We start from the raw sequence: 20,048 nt of genomic DNA on the forward strand, positions 1-20,048 counted from the left end.
ATATTCCCGATTTTAACATACGTGTGCTTATTACCATCTCATTGAATCATCTTAATATTTTGATATTTTTTGTGCCAGTAATTTTTCTTATCATTAGGTGAAAGTAACAAAATCAAAGAAAAACATTTCTTATTGTTTGAATTCAGATTTATCATTTAAATATCATTGTAATTGTTTATATTTTTAATGGTTCAAAGAATCTTTTTTGATCCTTTATCTGTCTAAATGATTTTTTAAAAATGCATTATCTTTTAAAAAGCCACAATGTCCCGACTTGATCTACCATCTCTTCCAACCAAGTGAGCTCTATTTATGACTGAATTTTTGCTCTGCCTTTGTTGGCCGAAAGGATGGCTAAAGGGAACAGGAAGGGGAAACTGCAGCGAGGTGGCGCGCACACACATCAAGACACACACACACACTCACACACAGACACACAACCAGTGACAGTGGAGAAAACAGGGTGAAGGACAATGCGTGCATAACGCTTATTGAAATAGTTCTCAAGTGAGTTCGACGCTGGCGTCGCCGTCGTCCTCATCGTCAACGTGGGCTTGCCAAATGGGCCGAAAAGGGTGGCAAAAAAAGAGGGGGGATGACAAAGGGGGGATGGTGGGTCCCTTTCAAAGGCGTGGCGGAGGGGGCAGGGGGCGTGGCACGGCAAAGTGGCCTACTGCTGGCTGTGTGCTAACAAGGAGGCTGCCATTTAAAGCCAGCAACCAGAAGCTGAATCCGAATCCGAATCAGAATCAGAATCACAACGAGAACGAAAACGAAATCGAGAACCCAAACGAGAACCGGTTGAGACAGCTGATATTTGCCAGCCTGCAACTGTCTGCGTATTAGACGACTGTCTCCCGCACTTTCCACTTTCCGCTTTCACTGCCATCAAACCATCTACCCATCTAACCATTTACCATCTACCATCTACCATCTACCACCTACCATTCACCATTCAACATCCAGCATCCAGCATCCACTTTCTTCGCCATCCTTTCGCTATCGGGTATCTGGTATCTGGTATCTGGTATCGCTGGTATATCTGGCATATCTGGCTGCCATTGCCGTGATTGTCAATACGCAATCCGTAATCCGGCGAAGGCTTAGGAAACCGAAAGAAGATAAGCAGCAGCTTACCAGCAGGGCTCTTGCCTTCAGCTGCCAACTTTTTCTGGGTGGCAAGGTGGCAAGGTGGTTGGATGGTTGGGTGGTTCACCTCCCTTTGCAGCTGCTGCGGCCAAACGCCATCTCGATGTGGTATTTATATTTGTTTTGATTTCATGCGCTGCTGACTTGAGCTCCAACCTGCGCCAGATTGTTCAGACCCCGCATCTTCACCCCACTTACATCATAAGAAATACAAAATACAAAAAGAAACGTAACTCAAGTAAGACGCCAGATGCAGCAGTACTCCTGTTGATCAACCTCCTTGCATTTAAACAGGGAAATTATAGCCCAAAAACACATCCCTACTTTTGGTTGAAAGGCAGGGAAATTCGAGCTGTTTCAATCGACTCCTTCAACCGCTTTCAATGCAGATAAAAGGAGGCGCCACGGCAAGTGGCATTCAGTTGCTCGTGAGCAGTCGAACGGCATGGTCGTGTCGCAGCAGCCGAAGGAAAGCCATCAGGGAAATCAGCAGAAGACTTCACTTTGAGAACTGGTCAACCGAATCCGCAAAAACCAGCAGCAACAGATCAACACTGCCAATTCTTCGGTTCTTTTTTTTCCAATTTTTTTTTGATCTTTTTTTTCTGGTTGCTGGAAAGGACTAATCAGTGTGCAAAAAGTTTTAAAGTGACAAAGAACAGTGCTTGTGCTAAGTTAAAAAATAAAAGAAAAAAATGAAATAAAAAGGGAAGCTGAAAAGCAGAAAAGAAAAAAGAGATTTAGAGGCGGTGAAAACTTTTTGGCGCTCTAAAGTAGGCAACCGAAAAGGCCAACTTTTCCGCTACGTAAGTATGCGTTTGTGTGCATTATAGTGTGCGTACGTGTGTGTGTGTGTGTGTGCGAGTGTGTGCGTGAGTGTTCGTGGCTAAGCCATAAGCCTTAAGCCCTTTGCCAAACTGCAACCACTGAACGCATTTAAGTGCAGATTTATGTTTTCCCTCCTCCTCCTCCTCCACAGATCGTGCTTCACCCACCGAGACACTGCCAATTAAAGTTGCCACACAGCAGCTGCAACAGACTCACTGCCAAAACGAAGTAGAAGAAGAGGAGCAAATAAACTCAGAAGCCCAGAGAGAGGGGAGAAATAAATAAAATAAGCGAAGAGCAAGACTTTTAGCCAGCAGCAGCAGCAGCAGCAGCTGAGTTATATTCGCAACAGCGAATGGCGAATAGCGAATAAGTTTCCCGAAGAACTGCCACTGAAACTGCCACAGTCACTGCCACTGCCACAACAAAAATCAAGAAGAAGAAGAAGAAGAAGGAAAGGAAGAAGAAGCAGCAGTGGAGGCAACAACAACGTGTTGCTGCCACAAAAACGCAGCAGCCGCGACGAGAGCGTCATTTTTGCCCTTCGCACGCCTCTGTGGGTAAGTTGACATTTCATTTTCATTTTGAGTGCATTTTTCCCGCCGCGCTCATGTGTGCGTGTGTTGGCAGTGCTGCAAGTGTTGGTGTACGTGTTGTTACTGATAGTGTTATGGTGTTAGTAGCCCTGTGTGTGTTCGCTTGTATTTGTATTTGTATTTGTGTTTGTGTCGGGGTCAGCGCGTTATTACAAGTTATGCCCTGTGCCACAAGCCAGAAGCTCTCGCAACTCGCAGATTCAGATTCAGAATTCAGAATTCAGATTCAACAACAATGGCCATGGGGCAAAATCCGCCCATTTGCTGCTGCCCATCCCCCCATCCAATCCGAACTGGCGGCAAAAGTCACGTTTGGCGAGTGGCAACACAACATTATTTAGGGCCAAAGTCGCGCCAGTTGAAACTGACTAACTTCCGCGCCAGCCAGCTCGGGCTGAAAAGTGTGCGGGTCAAATGTTAAACGGCCATCAGCGGCATCAGCTGGCTGTAGTTAACGGCGGTCCCCGATCCCACGGGAAATATGGCCGAGAATCCCTGAAAATCAACTAGACACGCAGAAAAAGGATTTCAGATTTTGCAAGTAATTGAAAGTTAGAATCTTTTAAAAGAACACAGCTGCTTAATAAAAAAAAAAAAGTTTATTAACCACAATTAAATGCTCTTAAGTTATCAGATGGGATAATTTATTATGAAACACTTATAACAAAAATTAGGGAATCCAGTAAATCTTACATTAATCTAAAATCAGAATGGAAAGCTTTTATAAAATATATTAAATTATAAATACAACATTTTTCGTACTGGATTATGTTCTTTAGTTTATAACAATGCCAAGATGGATAATCTGTATAGAATTATTATAAGTTATACATTTTTTATTTTAATTAATTATTATACAATAATTGATAGTTATAAATTGAAAAACAAAACTGTAACAAGGAAGAAAGCTAGAAATATTAACCATTTAACGCACAAAAATTAATCGTCGCAATAGCGAAATAACTTTAAACGAAATCAAAATATCCAGCATTATTTTTTGGGCTTCGTTTATTTATTTTCTCGAACTTTAAACTTCATGATGTCATGCAAATTTCAGAAGTGCTGATTTATTGGCGAGCTTACTTAACTGAGACTAGATTTTCAGTAGATAGAGCCTTCGCATAAATAATAAAGAGATCTCGGCGAGATCTCAATGGAGCGTATGCCCACTAGTTTCTCCCCGTGGAATCGCATCCTCCGCAGGGGAAAAGGACACTAAGGACACACACTTTGCATGTTTATCTCGCTGTGGGTGGCAGTCCCAGTGGAACAGAAGGGAACCCAGCCAAACCGAAGCGAACTGAATGGCCATCGCCGTTAACCAATTTCGATAACTGCCCAGCGACAACGTCAACTGGTCCTGCCAATTTATGGCCGAAAGTTGCCAGTGTGTTGTGCATACAAATGTAAATTTAAATTGAAATTTAATCGGGCAGCGCAGGCGCCGCTCCCTGCGATAAGTTTTCGATTAAAAACTCGTTTAGCAAAGTCACCAGAAAATCAAAAAAAAAAAAAAAAAAGTGCAGAAAACTCAGAGAGCGTGCGAAGTTTTTTGGGGTGCTGCCTTGGGGTTTTAATTAAAAGCTTAATTGGAGGGGCGAAAAAATTAAATAAAATGATTGCGTAATTAAAAGCAAACAAGGCCGAAAAAAAAATCGCTAGTCGCCAAAAGGTGGACAACAAACAGAAGCTGCAAATGGCAGAGGCAGAGGCAGAATCTGAAGCAGAAAGCTGAAGCTGAAGCTGAAAGAGAAACAGCAGGAGCGACCATGTCCTGCCAGGGAAATTAAAAACTTAATGGTCAGAAAGGACACACATGGGAGGCTGTCGGCCGTTGGCGCTCAACGACTTTGGCCAACAGATGGAACAAGTTTATCGTGTCGTCGCTGCCGAGTGTGTGTGCACATTTAATGGGGGCCGGGAAGGTGATTAGGCAGCCACCTCCCCCTTCCCCTTCGCCCCTTCCCTCTTGCCCCCTTGAACAGATTGGGGCAACTTGGCGAACTTGGCCAACTTTTCCGCTGGGGAACGCACAATGGTGCCAGATTACAGCTAAATAATCGAAGCGAGCAGAAGTCTGATTTCAAATTAACAATGAATATCAATGAGTCGTGGGAGGCAAAGTGTTTCTTAACCACAGAAGAAAAAATATATTTTAATATAAAAATATATATCAATAATAATTAAAAAATCTTTACTATACAATTGTATTCATCATTTTCTGTTTGTTTTAGAAGTTGCTTATTGTAAAATATACAAATGCTAGATCATTTAATTTTAAATTCAATTCAATAAAACAATTGATAATTTCCCGCAAAAATTGAGTTCTTAAAATACAGACTTTACTTGAGAATTTGTTTATTTTATATGAACAAAAACTGTAATTTTCTGAATCAAGTTCCATTTAATGTTTATCTGTTTTTTTCTATTCCCATTTTTTTTGGGACTTTTCCCGTTGAAAAACCCACTGTCCTTGGCTTCTTGGCTTCCGCAGGATCCTGCAAATCTACTTAAACTTTGTCTTGAGTTGATTTCCTTTTACAGTTTGCTTATTTTGTGTTGCTGGAAAAACTTAATTTGCCGCCCGTTCGTCTGTGTGGGTGTCCCTCCACATACGAATGTATGTGTGTGTGCGTGTGTGCGTATCCTGGCTGTCAGGGCTTGTCCTGCAAGCTTGTCACCAGGGCCACATCATTTTGTGTGTAAATTAAAGCCCGAGTTGTCCAGTGGCTCTCGTCGGGAAAATAGAAAAACTGTCCACTCACACACAAACCCACACACGAAAAGGCATATGTTGTTGCACACACACACTTAAACGCACACATGTATGTGTGTGTGTGTGAGGGGGATATTCATCTATGTCGCACATCGTTAAGCGCTGCCAGTTTGACTTAATTTGCGTTAAACTTTTTTGTTAAACATATCATTCGCCTGCCAGGCCCCGTCCGCAAATATGGGGCGGGAAAATATATATCGAAGGGGCTGGAGAGAGGAGTTCTGTGGGAAGGGGGGCAGTCTCCAAAAGAAAATAACCAAAACGTGAAGCGGGAAATGTAAACAAAGGCATTAATCATGCCAGCACACATGCGGCAGCAGACAGGGATAGAGATAGATGGATCGTCGTGGCAAAAAAAAAAAAAAAAGAGGAAAAACCCCTTGCAGGTCCATTAAGCTATGCTTCGGTTTTGCTTTAGCTTTCTCCTTTTCTGGCTTTTCCTTTCCTTTTTTTTTTTTGTCAGTGGGAAGATAAACAGGCCAAGTCACTCTCACATGGCCGTGCAACCACCATGTTTGTTTAAATGACAAACTGCTGTTTGTTAACCGAATAAAATGGAAAAGCCAACTACGAAAATAAAAAATTCCCTAAAAAGCAGGAAGGAGAGTGAAAGATAGATGGGGGGAAGGGGTAAAGCGGAAAGGGAAACGCAAAATGTAAAACAAATCCAAGGCAGAGGGGCGTAACAAGCGATCCGGGCTTCTATTTATTCGCCAGGCAAACTAAACCGCAATAACTGTAAGTGCTCGGCAAACAGCAGTGGCGAAGAGCTCGAAAAACCAAAAACTAACAAGCGACAGTTGACAGTCGACACCCACACACCCACACACCCACACACACACACACACACACCAAAAACAACAATAACAATAATCCACAGCACCGCCCAACTGGTGACACCCAAACGACAACCAACAACAACAAACAACGAAGAGGAAGAACAACCAACAACCTCCAACCAACGAGGCAGTCGTGTGTGTCGGACTGGTCTGGCGAATTATTATGATAATCGCAGGCATAAATTATGCCTGGATTTCAGACGGACCTACAGAATGGTTGGGGAGGTGCTTGGATGTTCTTTATGCAGGTGTACCATCTGTACAGTGAGCACTCACCCGGTGGCAACCGCAAGCCAAACGCCACCCATTTCGAGTTCCTGAGTTCCTCAGTTCCTCAGTTCCCCAGTTGCTCTTGCTTTTGGATGGCTTTTATGTTTTGCCTTGGGGAAATTAAGTTTGTGTCATGTTTGTGTCACCGCAGAAAGCTCTAAGCAAGGTGTTTGTTTTCTTTTTTTTTTCGTTCTTTCTTCTTCAGCTTTACTTGCGAGTGCTTTGCTTTTCTCACGCGCCCGCCACACGGTGCGTATGCGTGATATGCAAATGGCGAGCGAGAAAAAGAAAGAAAGTGCTGCATACTTTCTGGCTGCATTTGCTTCTTGCCACTTTTGCCACAGGCGGACACACAAAGGCATTAAAGCTTAAACCTACACCGACATATTTTTTTCCCCCACTTTCCTATCCCCCCTTCCCCATTCCCTCTTGGTTTTTCACTTTCCCGAGAGCTCGGGGGCAATTTATCAAATATTTTATACGAATTTCTGCTGCCTGTCAACGTTGATTTTAGCGCTTAGCCGGCTGCGTTGGGGGAAAAAAGCGTGGCGTGGCTTGAAGCAAATAAAACACACCTGTTGCCACGGCCCACACGTCAATAAAGTGCGACACTCACACACACTCAGACACACACACACACAAACAAACATACACGTACGCCCTTTGGTGTCCTTTCGCATAATAAAACACACGCATGACGAGCACAAAGTTCGACTGACTGACAGCCAAGTAACATCGTGTAATACTTCTCTCATCTATTCTATTCTATTCTTTTCTCTTTGGTTTCATGTGTGTGCGTGTGTTTCAGGGTGCCACAAAATGCAGCACGATAGGTTTGCAAGAATCGCAACCAACTCTGCCCGGGCGTGTCACCGGCAACGATTTTATGAACCCAATGCCGAAGTACGCTGGCAGCTCTTAGATCTTTAAACAGGCTGAGTGGAGTGAGTATTAGCAGATTCACCACGCAAACCATCAGGTATGTATTTTCCTTCTTTTTTTTCGTTGCTTCTAATAATTTTCAATGCCCCCTCACAAAAATCACAGCTCGATAGAGGCTCCTTTTATGCTCGCATTAAAGGACCTAAACTTATTTACGCTCCGCAATTATTTCCAGCATTTTATTTTTACGTCGCTCTGGCAGTTGCTTTTCAATTTTTCGTTGATTTGTTTGTGCCGCGCGTCGGCAATCAAAGTCCCAATTGTTTTGCCCGCCGCCTCCTTATCGTTTGTGTTTTTTTTGTTGTTTTGTTTGTTTGTGTTGTGTTGCCGCTTTGTTTTTTATCGCAGAAGTGAACGCTTCCGTTTCCGCTAGACGACGCGTCACAGTCGGCTCGGTTTTCCCCTATTTTCCCTGCTCACTCCCCCCTTTTCCCCTCATTCAAATTACATGGCAATCGCAGCAGAGCAACTGGCAATTCATTCACGAGAGCCAAGACTATTTTTACACGCAATTTCTTTGCCTCACTTACACAAATTAAACTCTCGCTCTGCAGCGCAGCGCACCACGGCAGCAGCATGATAACGAGGCTCTACAACACCGAGGAGGACCCCGCCTACTGCTCCTTCATCTGGGGCGGCTCCAATCTGACCGCCACCGCCGCCGAGGTCCTGGCGGCCAATGCCACCTCCATCTTCGGCACTGATTTGCGCGACGACTTCTATCGGGTGAGTGCGTTTCCCCCATTGAAAAGTGCACAGAAAGAAAGGGGAACCTTATTACAGTCACAGTCGAATACGTGAACAGTCTTTAATATCAAATTGCACCCAAAAATTCTTATAAAATTCGTCAAATAAGTCCCTGTTTCACATAATACTATTTAGTTTAAAATTTGTATTTAATAGATAAATAATCGACATTAAATAGACATGTGCACAATAGTCATATTTCGAAATAGTCAATTTAGAAATAATGAACAACAAACTCATGTCAATTGTATGCTAAAATGTTATTAATTATTTGTAATAATACTATTTAGTTAAAATTTTGACTTTTACAACTATTTCGTGTAAATTAGAAACGCACTGGCAGCACTCAACAAGATGATTGTCAGTTTTATGCTGAACAAGTACAAAACAGTTAATAAACATTACTTAGTTTCAATTCGTTTAAATAAGACACCCAATAATAACGCTTTAATATTCAACTATCCACGATTCAAAGATGCTTTTCAAATTTATAAACACTTTATGTTCGATTAAATACTATTTAGTATTAAATTTTACTTTCAATACCATATTTTAAATACCTAAGACTTATTCGGGATCAAATGGCTATAAGAATTTACACAATCTATAGTTTACATTGAACCCTTTCTTATTGGAGCGTTTTTGTGGGGTCTGTTGGTCCTCGCACCTTGGGCCAGTTAGTTGGCCTGGCCTGCGTATCCTTCGTAGGATGCCTGCTGCGCAGAAAAACTGTTGCCTACTTTCGGGCGCCGCGGGAAATGTTTTTCTCAAATGTTTTCCAAGCTGAGCTTCATGGTGCGAGAGGGGTTGAGGAGAATTGCTCATTTCAGGACACAGCAGGTTCAGTTGCATGGCCTCCGTTGCCAAGACAACCAGTTGCCAGTTTCACTTAACTCTTTAAAGTCCGAATAACCCTGGGAAAACAGGACCTGGCTTACAAAAAAAATACTTTATTTTGACTTTGTTATTAAAACTTTTTGTACGAAATGCAGCAGCTCGAATGTGTGGGCCACAACAATGTGGGCCTTAAAAAGCCAGCTTATATTGAAGCCACTTATCAGATTATGCTACAAAAAAAATATATTATATATCCGCAGGACCTTGGGCCTTTCAGCGTATCGCAACTTGTGTACAAGCTTTTATTTCGTGGCACTGTAAACATTTTTTTCCCATCTAGATAATAGCTCGATGGAACAGGTATGCATACCTCTATTGAACTGTGGTAATTAAAAGGGGAAATGGTTTTCGGTTTTTAGGTTACTAGAAAAAGCAGCATACCCTTGGTTTCATTTTTTTATTTTCTGTTTTGTAAGTGAGGGGTACTAAAAGTTAACCTAGCTGGCTGACAGACAGCCGAAAGCCTCTTTGTTCGCAACTCTGGCTCAAGGCGAGCCCTTCGAGAATGCAAAAATAGAAAACAAAAGGCGAGAAAAAGGGTGGCGCCTCGGCACACATGGCAGCCAAAGGAGCAAGGATCTCAGTAATGGGGCCAAGTAAAAAGTGAAGGAGAAAGAAAAAGAGAAATGGGCAAGGGGGAGGGGGGAAAGAGGAAAAAGGGGGAAATGCGTGTGTGCATAAAAAGTCACAAAATAAAAGTGTCAAGTTGACTATTGAATTTTTATCTGCGGCCGCCCATCCAAAAGCCAACAAAAGCGGCGAAGCCACAAAGAGATGATTTACGAGCTGTTCGCTGTTCGCCGTTCACTTTTTCGCCCATTCACACACTTGTTTGCTATCCTTGCAGGATGTGGAGGATCCGCGAACGGAGTCGCTGAGGGAATACTGCTATGGCCTGCTGTTGCCCATCATCTGCGCCATGGGCATTATAGGCAACCTGCTCAACCTGGTGGTTCTCACCAGGCGCAATATGCGTGGCACGGCCTACATTTACATGAGGGGTAAGTAAGCCGCCTTCAACCACACCACCACCACACACCCAACCACCCACTCAATCACCCACTTAAACACACACACACACAGAGAGAAACAGACAGACACACACAGATTACCAAGCCAACGGGAAATTCCTTGTTGCCAAAAGACCAAACCCAATCTTCAATATCCATTTCGGTAAGCAAAATTCCTATTAATTTGCAACCAGATGCAAAAGCTAGTGTTCAAACTATTTCGTACTTTGAGCCCGTTATGCGAATTCTCAAGTCTGCATTTGGCAGCCCAATTGAGCAGTATCCCATTTTCGATTTCAACCAACGCAATTCAACGCAATGCGATGCAATGCAATGCTCGATTTCACTTTAGCATCCCTTGGCCAGAAATGGCGCATTAGTTGGGTGTCCTTCTCTCATTACATTACAACAATTAGTGAACTGCACCAATACCTTGGTTCACTTGCAGGCTGTTTAGCTCTTCAGCCAGAAATTGCACAAATATTTGGGCCTGGTGTGAACAGGACCTTATTCAATTTGCGTAGGGCGAATTCCTTTGAGGCATTTAAGGCAATTATATACAATTATACAATTTATTTTGGTTTAATTAGATGTGTATTTCCTTGCTTAAAAGTAAAATAAGCATCTTAACTCTCCTGCTTGAAAAGCATTACTAATTTATAGTTGGAATGATTAGTAATTATTGAGTTTGACTGGGTTTCGTTGAACAGCACAACTACGTGAAATAATTCCCACAAAAGGCGGCTATATTCACCGAATGGAAATGAAATTTCCACAATTAGCAACTCAATATCCTTCGTCAAACGAAATGTTGCTGTTGATTTGTTGATTATCCTGAAATTCACATTGATATTTTTGTTGAATGTCCATTAAAAATTTTAATTTGGCAGCATTCGACATTCTTGGTATGCAGTGATTAGCACTTTTGCTACCCACACTCTTCCTCTGAATTTAGAAGGATTAAGTTAGCAAAGTAGGCTACAAAATAGGAGCAAGTTGTCCATCAAGCGTCCCTCTAACAATTTCTGTGATTTTTAATTAAAAGTGCAGCATAATCCCATTGTTCCTGGCGTTCCATTCGGAAATGTAAGCCGTCCAACCATCATTTGATTTCGAGGTGCTCCCCTTTTCAGCAGAAAAGACTTTCTGACCATGTTCATTAATTTGGGCTATGATTTGCGATAACCCATATTGGATTTCTGGCCCAGAGACACACTCGTACGTCTTCGCCCACGCACACACGCACACACACACACACACACTGTAAATTTCCCGAGCTTCATCGGCATTCCAATGCTATTCCAATCCAATCCAAACCAATCCATTCCATTCCACTCGCATCCATTCGATGTGGCGGACTGGGAAACTGGGAATTACGCTCGACTCTTGACTGATTGCCAAATTGAGTTTCGCTTTAGAACATATGTATTCCCCATCGCCCGATCCGGGCGGCCATTGTGGCACAGAATTTATTCATTAACCTCGACGCTTTCTGCCCAAATTGAAGCCAAAATGCCAAAATGCCACAATGCGGCTAATGTATGCGTACCGTCGTGTGCCGTTTACCATTCGCCGTTTGCGTGTGCAGCCTCATTGAAAGTTATTTCATTAGATGAGACCGGCTAACCCCGTCCGAAATTTATGCAGAGCCACTAAGCTCGTGCCACGCCCCCATCGCACAGCCTCCCGCCTCCCTTTCGCTGTATTAGACAGCATGTCAACTCTATTAGACACTCGTTTGCTTTATGGCGCTTTAATTGATTAATGAGCTCCACTTCTGGGAAACGAGGGGAAAAGCGGGGGAAAGTGAGGGAAAAATAGGGAGTGTAGGGGATGTAAGGGAGGAAAAAGGGGCAACTTTGTCAACGCCGCCACTTGCTGGTAATTTTTTAGCCTCGACTATCACTCATGGGGAACTTCCCCCCGAAAAAGGACACGAACAAGGAAAACAGAAACAGGCGACTCACTTTGCTTCTCGGAGGAAAATTCCACTCAAGCCGAAGCAAAGGATACTCTGGATTTAAATAACGAAACTTGGTTATTGATTCACTACAATACATCCTTTGAAATTTTAAAAAGTGTTTATATACTATCCTCCTTGGCTCATACTCGTAGTTTGATCTTCTGAATTCTTTGGATCTGGTTATAAATTAGTAGTCTCCTATTTCTTGAAATTTAATAAGGAACCCCAACTTACTATATTAATATTCCAAATCGAATGTTTTTACTAAATTCCAAATGTTCTTCTTTTTATCTTTAATTATTCATGAGCAATACGCTAAATTTGTTTGTTAAACAAAATCAAATTTTTTTAATCTGTTTCAATATTCATATTTTTTTTTAATAATCAATTAAAAAGAAAAAAATATATAGCAAGTGATACTCCTTATACAAAAAAATCTGAAGTTTTAAGCCCCATTTGTACTGTAATAACGCAATCCGATTTTACAGAAAATGATAAAGAGTTATATAGGTAAAGTTTGATGAAATTCAAAACATTGTTATTATGCAAACCAAAGTTTCACTTCCCGTCTGAACTTTTGCTGTGCACACGGCTATCACTTCCGGATCGGGGCAAGATACCTTATGGCCCGTGGCCAATTACCAAGCCGATAACTCGTAGACTTTACGACCTGCCAAGGGCCAAAAGTCTTTGGCCGATCTGACTGGAATTTAAGTGCCCCATAAAAGGGTATATTGAAAGGAAGAGCCACTGCCAAAATGCGAAAGTAAAATGTAAAATGCTTCAAATGTAATACGCATGCTATGGCAGCATAATTGATTGCCCTTTCAACTGCCTTCTGGCCAAAAAAAAAAAGAACTCAAAAAATGGTAGAAAGCAGAGCAAAGCGGGGAAAGAGTGGAGAGTGGAGAAAGCCAGGAGGAGAAATGCAAAGCGACTGAAATATCACCAGCCTTCTGCGCTGCTCAAGTGGCAGTAAATAAAAGTTGCGAGTTGAAGCTGCGGCGGCATGAGTAATAATGGCCGAAATCAGAGCAGAAAGCCAGGAACTGAACTGAACCAAACCAAACCCAGCCAAGCCACCCAACTCGTTTTATTAAAATAACAAAAATATTTTGCTGCTCGCAGCCCTTTTTACGATGCCGAACCAACTGGCGGAGGCCCATTTGTTATTTGGCGGTCATTGCCACCAAAATGCTATCCTTTGTGAGCCTGTGTGTGTGTGTGTGTGTGTGTATTGTATGTACGAGTATTTCGACCAGAGTTATGCAGTTGCGGATGGCCAAAAATGCTTTATTGCCGACTGGGGAATGCCGAAAAGTGGCCGTCGGAAACCCCAGGGAGATCCCCGATCTCAGCCGTTTAAATACAGATCTCCCTTAAAGCACTCCATCACTTCCAGTTCAACAAAAGCCGGTCCTCGATGAGAAATTCCAGAGGCGAGAAGGCGAAAGCAAACAAGCAAACAAACATGAGAGATTCGCATTGATGGCAGGACACTTGTCAGGCTTGGACGCAAACAAAACTGACGTTCATATTGATGTGTCCCTGTACCCAATTAGATGCCCATCATTATGAGTGCCGGCTCTCCAATGGAACCCCTATTCCGCACATCCTTTCCTTTCCTTTCCTTTCGTTTCCTTTCGTTTTGGGGAAGTCATATATCGAACATTAGGCTCTGTGTGCACAGCAATTTGGCGGGAAGCGGCGGCAGGACGCACATGATATTAGTAATAATGTAATTATATGGTCATAAACAAAATAATAAATCAATAAACAACACACACACACACGCACTCACGCAGGCACACGAGTGAAAGTTATCCCAAAAAAAAAGAGAATGGAGAAAGGAGAAAGGAGAAAGGAGAAGAAGAAAAGAAGAAAAGAGAAGGCAACGCAAAGGATGTTGAGAAAGGGGAACCGGAAAGGAAAGCCATTCATTTGGCCAGCGAGCCGAGTGCCGTCGTCTGCGTGTGTGTGCGTGTCCATGTGTGTGTGTGTGTGAGTCTGAGTCTGCAAGTGTTTGAGTGTGTGTGTGCGAGGCAGGACTTCCTGTTGCCACATGCACGGAAACGGCGCCATAATTATGCCATAAAAACCAGCCATAAAGGACATTTTTATAGATTTGCCCGAGTTAATCCCTTTGTTGTTTCTACCCGCCCCTCTCCACCATTTCTTCCCGCAATTCTTCCCGCCCACTTCTTCCCCCTTCTGTCCCCCCCATCTTAATGTCCTTCTTCGCAGCTTACTCCACCGCCGCCCTCCTGGCCATCGTGTTCGCCATCCCCTTCGGCATCCGCATGCTGGTCCACAAGGATCGGGGCCAGTGGGAGGAGTTCGGACCCGCCTTCTACACCGCCCACTTGGAGCTTTACTTGGGCAACGGATGTCTGGGTGAGTCTCGGATTTGGGATTGGCCACGGGGAGAGCTTTCCACCCCGAAGCTCTTCCGCATGGTTTAAAGCTTGGATGGTAGTACCTCCTGATTCAGATAAGAGCAACAATTCCATTCTAAGACATTGTAACTAGTGTAACTATAATAAAATATAGCTTTATGAGTGTATATATATTCGCAATATTCAATATCGTGTCATAGTTCCGTGTTGTTTCCATTTCCTATTATTGATAACATACGTATCGCATATATCATGGTGCATTGTCATCGTATTTTCTGTCATAAATATAGTTTCCTCTTATTTTATTGATACATTTTTATCACATATATGATTGATTTACACATATAATAGATGCTTTGTCCACTAAGCATTGTTTTCTGTCTATATTATTTGTAACATATATTTGACACCTCATGGTGCATAGTTATAGTGCATATACATCATATATTTTCAATGTATTAAATATCGTGCCATAGTATCGTTTTGTTTTCTATTATGTTTTATATTATATTAAGGTGCATTATAATCGTAAATCATCTGTCAAAAAGCTCTTCACTATTGTTACAATGGTTCAACGTGCATTTTTATTATTTTATTTAATTGACGTATTAATATTGTACAGTTGCAGTGGTACTAAGATATAAGTATGTGGTTCAATGATATGTATATAAATATAAATAATATATATATATAAATACATACATATTTATACAAGATCTAATGTTATGGAAATTATCTGGTAACTTAATAATTTTGTTTTGTAAAATAACTAATAATACGTATTTATAAATTTAGTTTTTGCTTAATACTTTTATTTGATTACTTTGTTGATATACTTTTGTCAAATATTTGCAATATTTTTTTAGTGCATTTTTATCTATTCATTTATGTTTGCCACTTAATAACTGTTGTAAATATTAGATACACATATGTTTGCCCCGTTGACGTGGATAGAATTACAGAACCGTCTGGCTTTTTGTAATGAAAGACCAATAGTGCTGGCTCACCCGACTTGAATGCTAATCAACAGCTAATCCATTAACCCTTTTTCCGTGAATCTAGGCGTCGGTGTGATGATGTTGTTGGTGCTGACCATCGAACGCTACGTGTCCGTCTGTCATCCTGGATTCGTTCGTCCGGTGATGGGACCTCCTGGGTAAGAAGAATCAAACTTTCTCAATCAAACATACTTTACTGGGAAAACCCCCCGCAGAGTTGTGGTTTTTCTCACCTGCTTGGCCACGGTGATTGTCTATTTGCCGAGCATCTTTCGAGGGGAATTGATTAAGTGCGTGCTGCACGCAAGCGATGTTTACGTGTATCTGAGACGGGATAATACGATCTACCAGCAGACCATATTCTATCGGGTCTACAAGATAATGCTGGAGGTGATCTTTAAGCTGGTGCCGACCTTGGTGATCGGTTTCCTCAACATGCGCATCATGATGGTTTATCGAAGGACTTGTGAGCGACGCAGGCAGATGGTTTTGAGCCGACCCCATGCACATGGATATTTGAAGGACGACGATCCAAGGAAGTTTGCCGAAGAGCGGCGACTGTTTTTGCTGCTTGGGAGCACTTCAATTCTGTTCCTCGTCTGCGTATCGCCAATGGCCATTCTCCACATGACGATCGCCTCGGAGGTCTATCCGAGCTTCCCCTTCCAGGTGTTCCGTGCCAGCGCCAATCTGCTGGAGCTCATCAACTACTCGCTGACGTTCTACATCTACTGTTTGTTTAGCGAGGACTTCCGCAATACGTTGGTGCGCACGATCAAGTGGCCCTGGCTGAAGGGCAAGTTCTGCCATCAGGTTGAGCACGAGGTGAGTGCCAGTCCGCCGGCAACAGCCGGAACCGTTGCCGTGGCCGGAACTGGAACCGGAGCTGGACACGTTTCTTATTACCATCCGGCAATACCGTCGCTGACTTTCACACCCGCAGAACCCGAATACCGCCCCCCGGTATGCCAATGGCCTACTTCACTAAGTTGGCAAAGGGACAACACAAACATCACATAACGACCACCTCGGGCCTGGGACGATCGAGTAGCATTTAGCCAGCCCGACATTCCGATAACCGACTATCGAAATCATCGAAACCACCACCCGTCCGCTACTCGACATCCGAAAATCCGAGCTCCGTGAAACCCCAAAATCCCAAGACCCGAAATTGGCAGAACCCCAGCGTAACAACCATCCAATATTCCCCCCCAGGTCGACGAGGTGTGAGACAGACATACCCGCACACACACGTTTTTGCTCGCTCGAGATTCAATGTCCGTTAACTGACGACTTACGATATTAGATAAACGATAAACGATAATTGATAACCAGCGCCGCGCATTGCGTATATAAATGTCTGTGTATGTGTGTGTTCCTGAAGCATATTTAGATATATGTGGATACAATGTTTTTTTTGTAGATCTAGGCTTAGGGATAAATCAAGTTAATCGAAAGTGTATCAACGTCACTGTGTAACGTTATCTCCATGAAAGTGTCGCATTGTACTTGATTTCAGTGTGCAGAATTTGATTCTAGTCGCTCCATTGGACAGTGTTTTCACAAAAATGCTCTTAACTACAAAAAAATTTTGATTTGATCAGTTTTTAGGCCTAAAAATATTTGAAAGTGCTCTTGGTCAATTCTTTAATGAAACACTAAAATATTTGTAATGAAATAAATTGGCTTTGGATGTAATTGCAAATTTTTAATCTATGTTTTTGTTTTATTTCGACAGCAACTTAGTTAAAAAAAAATTCTTAAACTAAAACCGTAATATATAAAAAATAAATATATTATTTCAAGAGTTCAAACTTTAATTTGGCTGGACTCAGATTTTGGGCACCAAAATCTATGAAGATCTACTAAAGAGTACTAAGATAACAAAATCAAGATCAAATGTTGTTACACAGTGAAATCGGCAAAAAAAAAAAATAAAATAAAACAGCACAGCGACTAACGATAGATACACAACTAAATAAAACTTGATATGATATGATGCTCTTTTTGATGGTTTTCTAAAAATTATTATTTAATGATAACACAGCTTTCAAAGAGAACATTATAGCGTCTACGGTTTATTTTTTGTGCAGGAAAAGAACAAACGAACGAATAAAATCAAAGTTTGGGAGAAGAGTCGCATGATCAAGATACTTAGCCGATACCGAATTGATAATGTCGTAATTGGATTGCTTGTCAGATGATAACGAAAGAGCTCGTATACTCTAGTTTTAGATGAATTTCACAGACAGAAACACAAACAACATAAAGACGACTGACGACTGCCAAAACGACAGAACGGATGGGACGGAAAAACAGCGAGAGAGAAGACGATAAATTACTGACATACAATACTTATATATACACTTACATATATCTAAATGTGAAAGATATTTATGTGACCGACGTATTTATGTATACAAGCGTACGTTTAAGCGAATATATTTATATATGCATATATGTATCTATTGATTATAGCATTTAAGTGCGCAAGCGGAATCCTAATTCCAACCCGGCCCCAAGAATCAGTTAAAGAACTAGCTATAGATCCCGATCTAGATCGAGCTCGGGATCGGCCTGCCATCCTGATGAGCCCTTTCGTCTGACGAAATTGTATTGAATTGTTGCGTGAATTGAATTGAATTGAGATTGAATTGTTAAGTTAATTAATTGTAGTCGCACTACTAATAGTTATACATTTAATTCTAGTTATAATTCGAGGACTTAGTTATCTAGTTATTTAGTGTAATCGAAGCGATTTGAGGTCACCCCGCCCTTGGTTGTCAGTCTGAAAGGGGAAGTCCCCCCTCTCCTCACAAAAAATGCACAATCCCGTGGACTTCGGTTCCATCTGCACACCCCAAAACCCCCCAAAAAACCCCCCTGAAAATCCCCTTGCCCCCCCTTGCAGCACGCGTAGCCAACCTAACTAAATGTGTGTACCTAGTATTAAAACAAAGCAAAGCAACCGAAACTGTACGTGATGTTTATTTAACCTGCGCAACGATAGCGTCAGTAGGATGCTTCGAGAACCCAAGGCAAAGCTCTGGGTTGCATTGCATGAAACTAACATTAAACCAATATCTAAATGTTAACTACCCACGGATATCCTGGCAGTATGTGTAGCGGCTAACCAGTTGGTTGAATCATTCATAATTCACATTGACAGCGGCTTTAAAGCAAATTATCATAAGCAAATTTTAAATAGATATCGAAGCGATACTTTGTATAATGTCCACAACAAGTATTGAAATCCTCCTTGAACATTTCGACCGCAAGATGTTTTTAAACTGTTAAAATCATTATAAATCATAATTCATGAATCATCTATTATTTAATATTTTATTTTTTAAATTTCTTATTTTGTTAATTCTTATAAAAATATTCTTTAGACATTGTTCTTTTAAAATTCACAAGCAATTGGTATCATTTAAACAAATTCAAGTGCCCCTGATTATAGCTAACAGTACAAAACGCCGATGCTTGACGAACTTTTAAGTTGCGAATTATACATAAACATTATTATTTGTTATTACCAGAAATAAGTAATTGGCAAAGAAGAAAATTTCACAAAATATATTTTATGCTCATTTCGGTTTACTAAGTAAATCACCACATGGAACCCAAAATTTATTTCGATATTAAAATTGTTACATTTTTTTTTGACTAGTTATATTTTTTCTCCCTGAAAAGTATTCTATTAAATTAACAAGCAAACAAACAGATTGAAGCAGACCTTTTTTGCCACTCACAAACAATTGGTATTGGTATTTTAGATGAAATGGCAAATTAACGCACTGACATTTTTTTTTAAGGCAGAAATTGGCTTTTTTATTTTTACACAGCTTTTAATGGGCTTTGACACATCTCATTGAAGTTAAACTATTTAAACTAACAATAAACTTGTTAAGTTTTGCACCACATAATTCATTTCGATTTTATAATCTAGGCAAGAAACAGAGAAGAAATTTAGAACATTGATATCAAAAAAATTCAGGCATCTTGAGAATTGTATGAGTCATTTAACTTCGATAAAATTAATTCAAATTAAAAAAAAAATGGCTTTGCAACGAAAAACATGTCTTAGAAAAATGGTGAAAGAATAATTTAATAGTTAACATATACATACGAATATCGGTTGAAAAAACCTGGTTAGTACGAAATTCTTTGAGGCTCAACATTAGCCGTTACAAATAAGGAAGCATACTCGCCAGGATATCAAAGAATATCCCTGCAATTGGCAGCTACTCAAAGGTGAATAATCACATTGAATGAACTTAGATCTTTTTTGTTTTCGTTTTCCAGAGCTCAGCTCAAAGCCAAGAGAGAAATTAATATTTAGGAATCTAGATGAACGAATTGAGAAAAAAAATAGTTAATAGTCAGGCAACTTGTGGCATTTAGGACACCCGAAATCCGAACATCCGAACAGTCAGCATGAAAGCAAAAGCCAGAATATCCCGAATACAATGATAAATTAGAGCCAGAGCAACAGATCGAGCTAATTCAAATAGAGCAAACAACATCAAGCATAACTTACCAATACTTTCACTCCATCTAAAGTTTTAATCGGTGTCAAAATGCATTACCAAATAAAATTTCTGAAATGTTGCCGCAGACTTTCATTTCGGAAGGTA

At 41.2% G+C, this 20,048-nt stretch overlaps 1 protein-coding gene across 3 annotated transcripts; it reads left to right on the forward strand.

The window, feature by feature from the left end:
• Positions 1-1,590: 1,590 nt before the first annotated feature.
• Positions 1,591-20,022, forward strand: LOC108088707 (probable G-protein coupled receptor B0563.6). Of its 3 annotated transcripts, XM_017186651.2 has the most exons (9): positions 1,591-1,955; positions 2,129-2,537; positions 7,267-7,437; positions 7,955-8,126; positions 9,892-10,045; positions 14,262-14,411; positions 15,476-15,569; positions 15,627-16,236; positions 16,355-20,022. In XM_017186651.2, the coding sequence occupies exons 4-9, from the start codon at positions 7,977-7,979 to the stop codon at positions 16,397-16,399; spliced, it is 1,203 nt and encodes a 400-aa protein (XP_017042140.2). In that variant the 5' UTR covers positions 1,591-1,955; positions 2,129-2,537; positions 7,267-7,437; positions 7,955-7,976; the 3' UTR covers positions 16,400-20,022. The 3 variants fall into 3 exon arrangements, with proteins under 3 accessions (XP_017042140.2, XP_017042138.2, XP_017042139.2); XM_017186649.2 differs by having other exon boundaries at positions 15,627-20,022; XM_017186650.2 differs by having other exon boundaries at positions 7,960-8,126; positions 15,627-20,022.
• The last annotated feature ends 26 nt before the right edge of the window (positions 20,023-20,048 follow it).

Source organism: Drosophila ficusphila, unplaced genomic scaffold (genome assembly GCF_018152265.1).
Source record: "Drosophila ficusphila isolate 14025-0441.05 unplaced genomic scaffold, ASM1815226v1 contig_198, whole genome shotgun sequence".
Classification (NCBI taxonomy): Eukaryota; Metazoa; Arthropoda; class Insecta; order Diptera; family Drosophilidae; genus Drosophila; species Drosophila ficusphila.